The sequence below is a fragment of the Morone saxatilis genome, unplaced genomic scaffold (assembly GCF_004916995.1).
Source record: "Morone saxatilis isolate NCDOM2014 unplaced genomic scaffold, NCSU_SB_2.0 Contig14, whole genome shotgun sequence".
Taxonomy (NCBI): domain Eukaryota; kingdom Metazoa; phylum Chordata; class Actinopteri; family Moronidae; genus Morone; species Morone saxatilis.
Window position 1 is genome coordinate 16,372,514 of NW_023339696.1, and position 14,214 is coordinate 16,386,727.

The 14,214-nt window shown below is 40.8% G+C and overlaps 1 protein-coding gene across 4 annotated transcripts; it reads right to left on the reverse strand.

Annotated features, from left to right (window-relative positions):
- Positions 1-525: 525 nt before the first annotated feature.
- map3k14a (mitogen-activated protein kinase kinase kinase 14a) lies at positions 526-13,541 on the reverse strand. Of its 4 annotated transcripts, none has more exons than XM_035654611.1 (16): positions 13,522-13,541; positions 7,192-7,461; positions 7,013-7,091; positions 6,672-6,894; positions 5,943-6,329; positions 5,713-5,847; positions 5,493-5,622; positions 4,910-5,038; positions 3,441-3,545; positions 3,187-3,344; positions 2,946-3,096; positions 2,395-2,709; positions 2,204-2,313; positions 1,333-1,471; positions 1,103-1,203; positions 526-996 (listed from the first exon to the last, which is right to left on the reverse strand). In XM_035654611.1, the coding sequence occupies exons 2-16, from the start codon at positions 7,445-7,447 to the stop codon at positions 835-837; spliced, it is 2,580 nt and encodes an 859-aa protein (XP_035510504.1). In that variant the 5' UTR covers positions 7,448-7,461; positions 13,522-13,541; the 3' UTR covers positions 526-834. The 4 variants fall into 4 exon arrangements, with proteins under 4 accessions (XP_035510504.1, XP_035510502.1, XP_035510501.1 ...); XM_035654609.1 differs by lacking the exon at positions 13,522-13,541 and adding an exon at positions 13,354-13,428; XM_035654608.1 differs by lacking the exon at positions 13,522-13,541 and adding an exon at positions 9,467-9,648.
- Positions 13,542-14,214: the final 673 nt, after the last annotated feature.

Consider the following 14,214-nt stretch of genomic DNA (forward strand, 5'->3'; position numbering starts at 1 on the left):
GTTTCAGTTTTTGCTAGTTGTTATTGTTATTTCTGTGACTGAAATGTGTGTCCAAGTAAGACATTCAAATAGTTGTTCAGAATTGTTTTAAATCTCATGGTGGCGATAGAGAGTAAATCAAAGGGTCATCAAATCATTCCCTGGAGACTATGAGTTTCTGTACAAAATATAAAGACAATGTGGCCAGTTGCTGTGGACTCAAGTTTTAGGTATATGTATGGGCAGACCACCTGATTAACTGGCACAAATGTGATAAACCTGATGACTAAGAGACTGCTTTTTAGTTTTAGGATATTGCACAAAGCGTAAACAAATAGTGCTCAAACAGCATTTATAACCCAGAAATGGCAATTAAGTCATTAAGTCTGACTTCATATGATAGATGTGATATGTAAATCCCAGTTTAAGGTTATAGAATACAACAGAAATGTTCATAGTCACTGTGCGGAACTGTGAACTACTTAATCACTATAGCATTATAGACTAGATTGTGAATAAGTGAGCTCAATAATGTATCACACATTCTGCAGTTTCATATGATGTTTAATGATTCAATGTAAGCATGCAATAAGAAAAGGTGTAACATGTAAAGATCACAGCGGTCAAAAAAGCTCAGTTCACTGACAGAGGAATTAACACCTTGAAGACAAAATGCTACACAACACCCCCACATTATGGCATTTCAACATAAGACACGTTTGCTAAAAAGGCAGCGCTGATAGTTTTTTTTTTTTTAACTGTAATGAAAGCATGATCCTCGCACATTGAGACAATTCAACAGAATGCCGCATCTGCAATGGTTAAGATGACACCGCACAGAGAGAGCTGTGGCCTCTATCTCGTCTCCAGCGCTCCGTCTCTGATCCTCCACCTCCAGGCAGAGCTGAAATCTGGAGCAGGAACGCAGCAGAGCTCCAGACCGGACTCCTGCACCTCCTCATCGTGACCTATCTGCTGCCCCTGTTGAGTTTCCAAGGTGAAAACCCTCTCAGAGATCTAAAAAGGAGACACACAGAAGCATTAAAGAAGCGTCGTCTGAGACACTGAGACTAACATGAATAGCTTTTCTGACACATGAGTGTGTGAGGCTGCTAGCCCTCACCTGATCACTGATTCCAGTGGCGATGTGGCCCACCTTTACCCGGCGCGTCTCTCTGATGCGGATGCTTCTCCTGTTGAAGTCTCTGATGCAGACATCAACCCCTGAGCCAATCACAACAGAGAGATACACATGAAGTAAGGACAAATGAAATCACATTTGGCTTAAGGGCAAATTCTATCACATTTTACAATAGTTTAAAAAAAAAGAGAGGTGTTAATGTTATAGCTCACCTTCAAAACAGCAGGGTGGTGGTAGCTGTGTGTGACTCAGCAACTCCAGACTGAAAACCTGCACATCTGGCTGACTGTTGTAGGAGAAGACACCAGAGCTGAAGTCGTCTCCTGGGCTCAGGGACCAGCGGCCAGAGTCCTGGAATAACGGGTTAAAAAAAGAGGAACACAAGCAAAACAGCAGGTCTGTTAATACTTTGGCCAAAATGGATGAACACCAATGAAACTCTTTGTTTACATGGACCCAATTTAGGATCATCTTGAGTATTTGGACAGGTCAAATTGATAACATTTAATGTAGAACTGGAATATATTTGATTGGATCTTTTGCCACACTTTCTGCTTTTATTTCCTTTATGGATGAATGTCTCCCATTTCATTTTCTATGTCACTTCCGGTTTCCCATACTGTCGAAGTCCGTACTTTTTTTTGTCACCACATCTGACCAATAATCTTTTTAGTGGCATTCCTCGAGCCAATTAGTCCCTGGATGCTGTTCTTTAAATATAATTGCTATTCTGTCATCCGTTATCTTCATCTTCTACATCCTTTACATAAATACAGTCTAATTGTCTTTGCGTTTTGCTAACCTCAATAAATAAACAATTAATCTCTCCTTACTGAATTACTTTGAGACAGATTGAGTGTATGATTGCTACACTGCGTACTACTGGGATGTATAGAAAGCATGTTTTTGTCTCCACTATATTTGGATGTACGATGATAGCAATTAGAGAAAGTGATGACTTGGGCTGTGATTGATGACTCAGATCCTTATTTACCAGTTATCAATCTCACTCCAACTGTTTGCCTTCTGCAAAATGTGTGAATTAAATTAAAGTTGAACTCTATTGGGAGTTTTGGGGGTTACCTTTTTGTCCCATGGTTCCCAGTTGGAGTATGGGTCACTGCTGAGACAAGACAACAGCTGCTCTTGCATCTCAGCTGGGTGAAGCTGGGACAGACTGCTCAGGTAGAAATCTGCAAGCAAGCAGGAAAACAGTGAGTACGGATCAAACATTTAACATAAGAAAATAAGCAGAACACTGACAGAAACCTCACCTTGCTCCAGTTTACGTAGCTCTAGTTCAGGCACAGTGGTGATCTTGTTTCCCCTCTTGTGGTTTGGCTCAGAAATCAGCGTTTGCGGACAGAAAGGCGAGCCTCGCTTTGACCCGCTAGAATCAGCCTCCTTCTCTTCATTGGCATCACCCAGCTCTTTTGTCTTCCTCCCAGTTGTGATCACTTCCTCAACAGACTCTTGATGCTCCTCATAGTCAAAACTGCTATCGATAAGTTGCAGGGAGTCAGGAGGTTTGTCTGCAAAATACAGGGGCTGTGTGTAGGGTCCCTTCACTGGGCTGGTGAGGCCTCCCACTGCAATCACACAAACAATACATTAAGTCTTTACAAACTGGAGAGTGATGATTCCAAGGGGGTCATTTCTAGTGAGGATAGGGGCCTCAGGCTTAGTATAGGCCACCCTACCCTGGGTTATTGGGACTCCATTCCTGAAAGGATTACCTGCAGTCACTATTCAGGGCTGCACAAAGTTACTGCCAGCTACATTTTCCTGGTTAAAAAAGCATCTATATCTAATAATATATAGTTACCTTCTTCCAGAGCTTTGGCAGTTTTCTCTTTGAGGTCAGATGCTGATCCTCTCTTGGCTGGATCCTTCTGAAGTCCCGCCTTGATAACCTCAGCTGTGTGAGGACTACAGTCAGGGGGGATCTCTCTCAGAGGCGGAGGTTCGTTAGCAATCTGTAACCATCACAAAAGGTCTGATGTGAACACGTTTGGGGAACGGGCTGAACATCTGCGATAAAACAGCAGGATGTAGTGGTAGTTTACCTTCAGGTAAAGTCTACAGGTGTAGTATCTTGTCCAAGGTTGACACCCATTGAGCATGTGCAGTAACATACAGCAGCTGCTCCACACATCTGCTTTGGCTCCGCGGGGTTCCCCTTTTACAATCTCAGGGGCCATATGAGTCTCTGAGCCCTTCAGATCTGCATTGAATTACATTGAGAAAACAATTAAGACATGGAAGTGGATAAATTACCCATCTCCTTAACAGAAATGCTAAAGTTACACAGTAACCTTACCTCTGGACCCACTCAGGCTCTGTCCCTGATTATCAAGTTTCTCTGCATGTCCAAAGTCACACAGGAAGGTGTCTCTACCGTCCTTTGACAACAACACATTGTCAGCTGTAGGAAACAAGGGAATCAAGCAGCGTCAACAATCCACTTCATTCATCTTGACACTGCTCAGTGAACTCACTCAGTGCTTTGACTTATGCAGTTTAGTTTATGGATGACATAATTAGAAACAGCTGCACAGACAGAAGACCGTTTACAGACAAAGGAGCAAACTAAGGGAAATATGAATCACTGAGGCGCAGATGCTGTAGAAAACACTTTAATATGGAATGAATGTGGACTCAAGTAACTAACAGGCAGCAGATAAAGAGATTTGGCGTCACTGCTTTGCTTTTCCGGAGGCATTACAGACACCAGGTGGCGCCTGTGCTGCAACAGCACAATCATGCTGTTTGTTTGTCCTTCAGCTTAAACCTGTTTTTGCTCTTCCTCTATATTAGTTCCCTTTCTGTTTCTCTTTCCTTCTTTCTTATACTTTTTTTCAAATTTATTTTCATCTTGTGCTTTTCGTCTTTGTCCTTTTATTGTCTCACAAACTACTTCCTGCTCCTCGTCCCATCCCCCCTCTCTGTTTCGTTCTCCCTTTCTTTCTTGCTCTCCTGACTCTGCGCACATGCGCCGTTTCTAAAGAGCAGCGGTGAGTCACACTGTGGGAAATTCCCAGCCTGCCGTCTTCTCTGTGGTAGTCTGGTTTCACAACACAGGTGCTGAGGATCAAATCTAGACTATCTATGACACTTGTGTTCCACTAAACAGCTGCACAAAAACACAAAATTCTCTGATGAGAATTAATTAGAAATCTGACTTACTCTCTATGTATGTTTTTGTTTTCCACTAGGTACCACAACAAGTAAAAGTCAAGCTGACACATTCGGTTTTACTGTTGTGCCACTTTGATCTGTACAATTGCTGCTGTTAATATTCATCTTGAAAGTGTTGTTATGGTCCAATGCCAATATCTGATGTCTGTGTTTTTTTTGTTATCACTGCTGTTACTTTTTTAGTCTTTACATTTACATTATTGTTTTAGATCATTTCTAACTCTAAAGGTAGCAGACTGCATAAAAACAACATTTACAAGATCAACAAGTGGCAATATCTAGAAGTACACAAGAATGTTACCATCCATTATTGAGTTGTAGACTTTTTGTTCATTTACATTAATGCTTTCACAATAACTGTCTTGAATAAGCTGAAGATGATTGCCCATTTGAGGTTAAACCTAGTGTGTTCAGGACAAATTAAAATTGAAGTACTACAGTATATGTCTTCTTATGTCTGTAAGTTTTAATAAAACCATTAAGGAGATCAAATCAGTTTTCTTTGTAGCATTGCCATTTGTATTTGTATTTTTCAGTACAACTCATGTTAGACTTGGTTCAACTGTTGGAACTACATCAAATATAACGTACCTTTAATGTCTAAATGCGCCACTTTTTTCTTCACCAAGTACTGAAGCGCTGTTAAGACTTGGCAGTGGTAGTGGAGGCTTAGATCCTCTGGCAGCCTGCCACGCTCTGCTATCAGCTGGCCCAGGGAGCCTGAAACAACAGATAAGGTCAGACCAGGATAAATACCATATATCTAGTTAATATTTACTAATAAACAGTATCTTACTCAACTATTCCTTCTTTTATGGCCTGGAATTTGATGACAAGGGAAAAGTGTGAGATATGCCATTGTGTTTATCAAGCGGGCATCTCCATCTGTAATTTCGCCCGTAACACTTCAAGGAAGCTCAACAGTCATTTCTGGCATCCCAGAACCACCCACATCCACATTTCGACACTAATCACATCCGTATTTCTGTTATCTTCAGTATCCTCAAGTTGCACCTACTGTGCATGTGTTGTGCACTTAATTCATCACAACTCACCCAACAATTTCCAACCTCACCCTCCATCTCACCAGCAGCAGCAGTGAGCACTGACAGAATGTGCTGTGTGCGTGTGTGTGTGTGTGTGTGTGTGAAAGGCAGAAGTGAGGCTTGTTTACCAGATTTGTGGTCCATGAAAAGGACGACATTAGGCCCCTCTCTGACCACTCCAAAGAGTTCCACCACACGAGGAGAACTGAGGGCACTCCACGCACCCACCTCCTCACTGCTGAACCTCTTCAGGGGGATCTATGTGGATGGAAAGAACGAAATGAGCAATCGGGCCATACTTTCACCAGGCAGTGGAAAAAACAAAGAAGCCGATATGCTCAGCGTTACCTTTTTGACGGCAAATTTGAAGCCTGTGTTGACATCTTGAGCACTGTGCACTTCACCATAGGCGCCTTCCTTGACGAACTGTGAGAGGACATACTCCCTCCCTTCCTTGTATTCAGAGTCCACAGGCTGGAGTTTCTGATAGAAACAGAGAGAAACAAGTTAGTCTGGTTCAACCACATTTCAAACCAAGACAGATAACAGGGAGTAAAATGGCGTAAAGCAGAACGTACTTCATTGTAAAAGATTAGTCCCTCATTGGTGACAGAATCAGATGCTGAGAAGTCATCTTCCTCTTCTCTTCCATCTCTCTCCACGTCTTTGAATAATGGCCCCGCGTAGCATCGGTCCCCCTGACTGACACTGTACCTGAGGCCAGCAACGGCCAGCGAACTGTCCCCCACACTTCTGAGGGAGTCTGAGTCGCTGTCCTGCTCAAAGGAATGGAGACTGGAGAAGCCGCTGCAGACAGGCTCCCTCCAGTTCAGAGGAGAGCAGCTGGAGCTTGTGTTGTAGATGGGTCGGCTGTACAGAGAAGGTCCTCTGTCCTGCTCTTCTGAGCTTTCGATGCTGCTACAGCAAGAAGTACTGAGGTCGCTTCTCCCTCCAAGAGACTCCTCCTACAGGTGACAAGCAAAAAATATGGTGAGTTAGCTCAGGGGCTGAACGTTCAAGGCCATGAGAGGCAGCTTTGTCTGAATTCGATGATTCACTTCCACAATGCAGGAAAGCAAATGTTTGCGTTGGAATGTCTACAGATGAAGTCTACGATCTCTAAAGAATGCAATCATTCATCCGTTAAGATGATTCACAAAAAAAAAAAAAAACAGTGCAAGCACACTCAGTCCTTTATTGTTATAAGAGTGTACAATGTACCAACCTACTTCTTAATGGCGGTTTCAATAGCGTTTTCATATGTAGGACTGTAAGGATGAGATGTGAAGAATAACCAGAGCTCTTACCAAGATCGGGACCAGAGAACTTCCACTCTCCTGTTCAGGGACTCCAGAAGGCATTCGATGCCTGTGTCGCTGCTTGTCCTTCTTCTTCTCCTGTTTTTTCTTCCCCTTGCGCTTCTGTCTCTTCCTGGTCTTCTTTCTTGGAGTGAGCTGTCCTGATGAGCTGCTCGGCTCCTGGATGGAGGCTGTGGTTGGGCACGCCACATTGTTGTGCTCTAAGGAAATACTGAAGCAGAAGTATGGCAACAATGTGAATTCCAGACATTAAACAATTCAGTATAGCCTCTGTAAATGAATATAAAGTGTGAAGCGCTAGAGGCAGTATTGTCAAGGTGATGCCATACCTGATGACGCAATAAGCGGAGGGAACAAACGAACGTTCAGAACACGATGGACTAAACTGTTGGGAGTCCTGTGTTTCACCTGAAGAGAGCACAGTGTAATGTTAAGTGCACTGTCCACACACAGTTATTTGATTTATTTAAAAAAAAATATATATATATATATATTATAACATAATTACATTCTGCTTGGGCAATGAAGGTTGAGTTCTTCAGTGGCATTTCTCCCACTTGCTCTGCAGTCCCATGTGTCAGGACTTTGTTTATTAAGGGGCTGAAATGGGCTATGTAGCCCATTTTGCTGTCCTTCCCCTCCTCTTCCTCTTCCTCCGTCTCCTGTTCCGCAGCCGAGCAGGATGGGTATGACCCCTTCAGCTCGGCCTGGGACGACCCGGAGAACGGTGATGTTGAGTTAAAGATCCTTTGCCTCACCGCCATTTCATCTGCTGGATCTGGAGAGAGAGAACATCATAAGCAGCTGGTAAGTCGAGTGCTTTTTCCACAATTGTATAAACGTCAACATTTATGTCTGATCATATACGCCTGAACCTCTATGCTGCTCTGTTCTGAAATGTTGGTGTCATTCTTTGGGAAACCCAAAAATGATTAAATGTTTGTAGATTAATGGCGGTGACTGAAGACATGCTGGCTGTGTTTCAGACATGAGACTTTGAAATGAAAACAAGTTTATAATAGGGATGCAACTAACGGGGCTATATAATATATATATATATATATATATATATTGTTTTATCAATAAAAGTTCCCTTTGTAACTTCAAACCACAGCCTCGGTGGACTTCTTCAAATGTCAAGTTTTGTACGACAAAAGAAAGATATTCAGTTGACCCTCAAAAAGACAACCATTACAGAAAACCATTAAATCCTTACATTTGAGAAGCTGGAACCAGCAAATGTTTGGTATTTTTGCTTAAAAAAACAACTAAAATGATTATTTGATTATCAAAATTGTCAACTAACTAATCAGTCAGTTAATCAATAATTGAACAATCAGCTCGAGTTTATTATATCTAATATTTTAAAGTGAAAATGCAATGGCAGTAGATTTGTGTCCTTTACAAACTGCACTTGCAGTGATTACATTAAAACTGATTTAGCTGAACATGATACTGCATCATGTCGATACAGTGTGTCACATGGTTGCTGCCTATCAGTGCTAGAGACTGACCTTTAGAAATGTTTGTGCTTGCTAAAACTATTTCCTCAAAATGTAACAAAGGACTTTTTACTCTCTGCCAATGTGAGAATGATTGTGCCTAAAAAGAAAAATACTGAATAGTGACAACCAAATATGTCTTATTTTCAAGTTTTACTAACTTTAATTTGTTTTTTGTTTTTTTGATTCTCAATTTATTTCTTAAGTTTTGTTTGTTTTTATGGGGCATTTGGCTAATACCACTAGGCTGAAAAAAAAAAGTGCATTTTGTTATTCATCAAGCGAAGCAGAACAGCTCATTTACTTGACTTCATTTAAGATTAGATGTTTACTCATCAACAGAAATATACATACACTTCAATGCAACAATGTACTGTGGTAAAGCACATATTAATCTGGTCATTTATAGCTTGTTTAAAGTTTAACACATTTGACTATAATGAGTAAGTTCAGGATCATGATGATCACTTGATCAGAAACGAAGTGAAACTTTGAAAGTTTGCGGTGGGCAGATGAGACAGGAAACTCAACCCTAGCCTTGTTTTGGCAGTTGCAACTGTGTCATTGCAAGTACTCTCTTTCAGACTGAGGAAGTTAGCTACAACACATTAGGCACGGCACGGCACGGCACGGCCGAACTTCCAATAAAGGTTTTGCGTGACTGACTGCTGATGGCTAGGCGGTTAGAATCGTCAAGACATGTATGACTGTAACATCAGCACAGACACTCTCCTTTCCTCTCCGCAATGGTTAAATGCACTTAATGCGGTTTAAAAAGCCCACAGAGAACTAGGACTTTAGTTGCATCCATGTGTCGTTTATACTTAAACTCCTCTTCTCCCTGTCACTCAGCTTCTGACTCGTTCTCCACACATACATATAGATCTTGGTCATACCAGAATCAATCCTGCGATCTTGACTAAAACAATCACGTGGCTGCCAAAACAACTGACCGGTCATTTTTGCAAATTTTACATACACTGCTTCTAATTCTAACACAGACAGTACCAGCACAAGTAATACCAAACAAAAACTGACACCAAAATGTAGTCAAATATTAACGAAATCTGTTTAAGCTGAGCAACGTCATTACCTTGTGTGCCGACTTCTTGCACTGCAAGATTATCTAGAACAAAGCAATTCAACTGTCACTTCCTTCTTAAGACGCTGCACCGGTGCAACACCACACCCCGATGAACTTACGTGGAAAGGAAATAGAGAAAAACCCACTGCAGTAAACAACTGTGTGTATGTGTGAGGTGGAGGGGAGTGTAGACGTACCGACAGATGCCAGTCTGAACTGCTATCTCTCTCCTGTGTGTCCGCTCTGAATAACCTATTATCTGCATTAGTAAGAGCAGGTCCTGTGTTTGTCTGCCCCGTCCTTCATGTTCTGTTTCTCAGTAACGTCTCGGCTCAGGCTCTGCTTGATGCTGGCTCTCAGCCAACCAGGGGGAGGAGCTGGCTGACAATGACTTATGGGAAATGCATCTCCGCTTCCCCATATTCCCCCCTCCCTCCGCTCCCTCCAACAGGGCTGGCTTACTTGCTCTTCCCTTTGACTAGATTAAAGGATAACATGTTTGGTTATGCTTTTGATGGTCTACTGTGAACTACGGCCCAACAAAAGCAGAACCGAAGCTGTCGGTGTCCTACACCTATCAAGATATCCTCACGTTTCACTTGAAGAATTCATAATACTGACTGATTGTGGGATTGTTACAGCAAAGCCAAATTAAAAGTAAAAGTAAAATATGGACGAATAAGATGTTTAAGTCAAAAACACACAAGGGAGCCATCGCACGTCTGTGTTCGTGTTGTGAGAAGGGAATCAGGGATGAGTTTCTGACCTTCTGCACACACCCACAATGCTAAATGAAATGTAAAGTTTGGTGACCTTTCATGTGCTCTGATATACAAATGAGCATGTGCCCTGTAGCTAGCTAATATGACTGTCACATGTAAAGTCACACATCGACACACTCCCCACAACATGTCACGTCTTAGAGAACAACAACAGCAAACTCTGTCAAAAATGTGACAATCGGAAAAAAAAAAAAGGGGAGCATGTGTGAACTGTCACTTGAAGCGCCTTCTGAATCTATCTGAAATAATCTCACTTGCTTTTCTTTTCAGCAGAAAAACAACTTACTCATATAAAAACCGCTACAGAAAACAGGAAATTCAGAATACCACTTGAGACACTCGGGCACAAACCATGAACAAAAAGCTAAATGCAAGTTGCTTATTGCCTCCTTAGTGTACAGGAAACTATTTACTGTCATGGCAACAATATCTTAGAAAAATTGGGTCGTATCTAGGTGGTAGCCTTTGACTTGCAAAACTCTCGCACATGTGAACTTGAAGTAGCGCAGTAGCGTGCGAAGAATATTCCATTAAATATGATTACAATAAAATAGAAACATTTCAAATAACTTATTAAATATTATTGTTGTTTTGTAATCATGTCTGTCTGAACTACTTTAAGGTACATCCTTTATCGCCCTTTACAGCCTCTTATACATAAAAACAAACACAAGCAACAGGCTATGTGGCTACAATATACATTCATAATAACGGACATCACTACACTTGAATGCTTCTTCATCCTTTGCTCCTCGTCCAGATTTCAGATAGAAGTGCCCTAAAGTGATAAATCATGCCGTTGTAGGCTACTTGGCAATTTGTTGCAATGTACATTAATCTTAAATCTACACTACAGAATAATCTTTTCTGATGGTTGTAGTGATGGTGATCATCTGGACACAACTGACAAACTGTATTAGGATTGTGGACACTGTCATGAACAGTTTGGGGTTTGTTTTCGGCTATTCTTCTAGCCACCGACTGATTCATAGCTTTTAAAAACTCCGGGGAAAAAAAGTCAGCTTGGTCTATAAAATGTCAGAAAATATTTTAAAATGTTGTCATCACAATTTCCTGAGGCCGTAACGTCTACAAATTGCTCGTTTTGCCTGACTGGCAGTTGAAAACTAAAAGACATTCAATTTACAATGATATGGAAGAAAGAAAAGTAGAAAATCTCTCACACCTGAGAAACTGGACCCAATGAATGGTCGGCATATGGCAAGTCATAAATTACTTGAACGCTTTTATTGGTTTGCCGAATAATAGCCAATTACTTTTCTGTTGATCAACTGATCCATAAATTGATTGTTTCAGTTCTAAATGCAATAAAATACAACACAACCACTAACCTTTGCCAAATTTACAATCAAGCTGAACCTACACCTCTTTGATAGTGTTAACAGGAACTCAACACTAAAAGCTACACAGAGATAGGAGTTATTATGGGCTGTTACGTGGGACTCAAATACCAACTAAATCCACAACTGACAGTACACACAATAACCTTAAATCTTAAAGTGGCACAAACCATTGTGATCTACGTTTGCAGAGAAATACTGAGCTAAACTCTACATACAGCCAGTGTCTATATCGAGCCGACTTCTGCTGTACACCCACACAGATTAATGAAATTCCAAAGCCTTTAGTAAGGACAGTGAAAAGGGACCCAACCTGTAGTCAGCCACAGAGTACACACACAAGCCAAGCATTCCTTAAGTCAAAAACGCCGGCTGCTTCTCAGGAAAATGTCCCAGTCTTGGACTAACAGAACGTTTAAGAAACCCTGTGCATGCTCTGACTTCAGGTTCTACTCACACCATTGAGTCACACCTCTCTGTACTGTAAACTGAATACCTTTGGGTTTTACACTGTTGGAAACAGCACCTCAAACTTAAATTATAATGGGCATTGATTTTTCACTCATTTCTGGCAAAAATTAACCTAGAAAATAATCTGCAGATGAATCAGTGATGGAAAAGATTTGTTAGCTGCAGTCCTACATTCCACATAAAAATCAGAAAGTTCATCAAAAGCATGTATTCCCACTTTTGTGAATGCCAATTGGAATCTTTTGTGACACGGGGAAAAGATTAGAAACACAAACTGGACAAAGCGGATTGAATACTCACGTAACACTGGTGATGGTTTAAGTCTAGCATGTATAACTTGAAAGCTGGCATGCATTTTAATTATTGTACGCTATGTTGGACTACACTGTAATCTAATACAGCTATGTAGTGAACTTGAACTCTTACAGGAGAGGCATCCAACATTGTATGTGGTGAACAGATTTTAATATCTTTTCTGCACATTCTTTCTATTTCGCAGAGGAAAGGAGAAAATACATTTGCATCGACAGGACACCGTTGGTTTCTCATTCCAGGATGGACCCAGGCCAGGAGTGTGAGTCTGGGCCAAGAATGGCCCGACGTGTATTTGTACAGTGTGAGAAGCAGCAGAACTTGGACTCAACATACAGTATCTGTCATGGGTGACAATTAAATCTGGTAGATAAGAGCTAACAATGGCCTGATGTTTAATATATCAGTCAGGCACGTAAGAGCTGATAATGGCAACATATCAAATATATCAATATTGGACAACATGAAGTGAACATAATAGCTACTCTCCTGGTACAGTTAAAATGAGTCTGGTTAAAATGATTAAAAATGACACCTTTTTCTTGTTTTCTCATGTATTACATCTGTATTATTGTTCCAAATACACTATCTGTATCCACTTTTTATGCTTCTTATATGTTTGTTACCAGATTACAAAGGGCACATTTCTTTTTTTCTTCAAGAAAATACAAAGAGGGTCCTGTTATAAGACTTGCATCACAAACAAAAGCATCCAATAACAACCAGTCGCAGTGGAAAAACTGTACTCCAGTTGTTTTAATCACACACATCTGGCTTCAAAAGGCGTGTGTGCGGTTTTAAAAAAGTTTGGTGACCTGTGAAGTCAAAGTTACAGTAACAGCAGCCTAACCTTTTACGGTGCCGACCTTTATTGTTTTGGGCTATTGTCACAAACTGGCAAATTATACAGAAATACAGCACACAGCTATCTCGCGTTAGTTGTTCCTGATTTCGAGAGTGTGTACGCGCTGAACAACTTCCTTCTCGCCACATTTCACAGAAAACCGACGTAATTTTGCCATTCGTTGAGTTAAGTCGAACTTTTTAAATAAGAAATCGTTGTCACACAGGGGAAAGGATAAGACCGAGGTCATAAGACGGTGTCACTAGTTAAACTACTTCATTTAATTACAAATGTACAGTAAACTCTTCACTTACCGAGCTCCCAATTAACGATAGCTAGTAGGCGTCGGCCGATGGTAACAGCTCAATAGCTAACTTCCGGTTAATTTCAAACATAATGTACTATTTAGTTTCCTATAACTTTATAATAGTATTCAAAACGCCAAGAAACAAAATAGGTTTCGTGATATGATTGTTACTCACTGATTGGTCTTTTCCTTTCCTTTATTTTCGCTGCTCGTGCTCTAGTAGTATGTTTGTAAGTGACACTTGTGCTTTTAATTTGAAGGCGGTGACTTCCTGTAGGCGCCTGTTTTTAATTCGACGCAGTACAGTCAGTGATGTTTAAGACGAGTTCCTGAAAAAGCAGACGAGGAAATGGTCGTGATGTGTGAAAACTGAGGATATTTTTTGTGCAACAGCGTCGTAAAAAAATGGCACAAATTACCCCAAATGTCTATTATGTATTTTTCTTTATTTTCTTTGTTATTTGTGTTATTCAGTCCCATCCTCCTGTTTACCTTCACATTTCCAGGTGTTGCTTGCTGTCTGTTCCAAACCTGATAACTAATCCTTAGTGTAAATACATTTTAGACTGTACTAAAAGGTTTACAGAGCTGTATAGATCATATTTGTTTATTGACACATATGGTACACCTCTTCTAAACGGGGTTATCTGTGTTGACAGAGCTTCACCACAAGATGGAGTCATAAACCACTGACTAAAGGCATTTCTGCTTCACTGCTGTGCATAGTTGCATGTAACAGTACAGCCCAATTACAATGTTATAAAATGTAATTAACTAGGTGTTAGTGTCTTTCATACTCAATAACTTTACAAACATGCAAATCAATTGTTGAGCTTAGCACTGATGTTCATATTCTGTGATTTTGAAG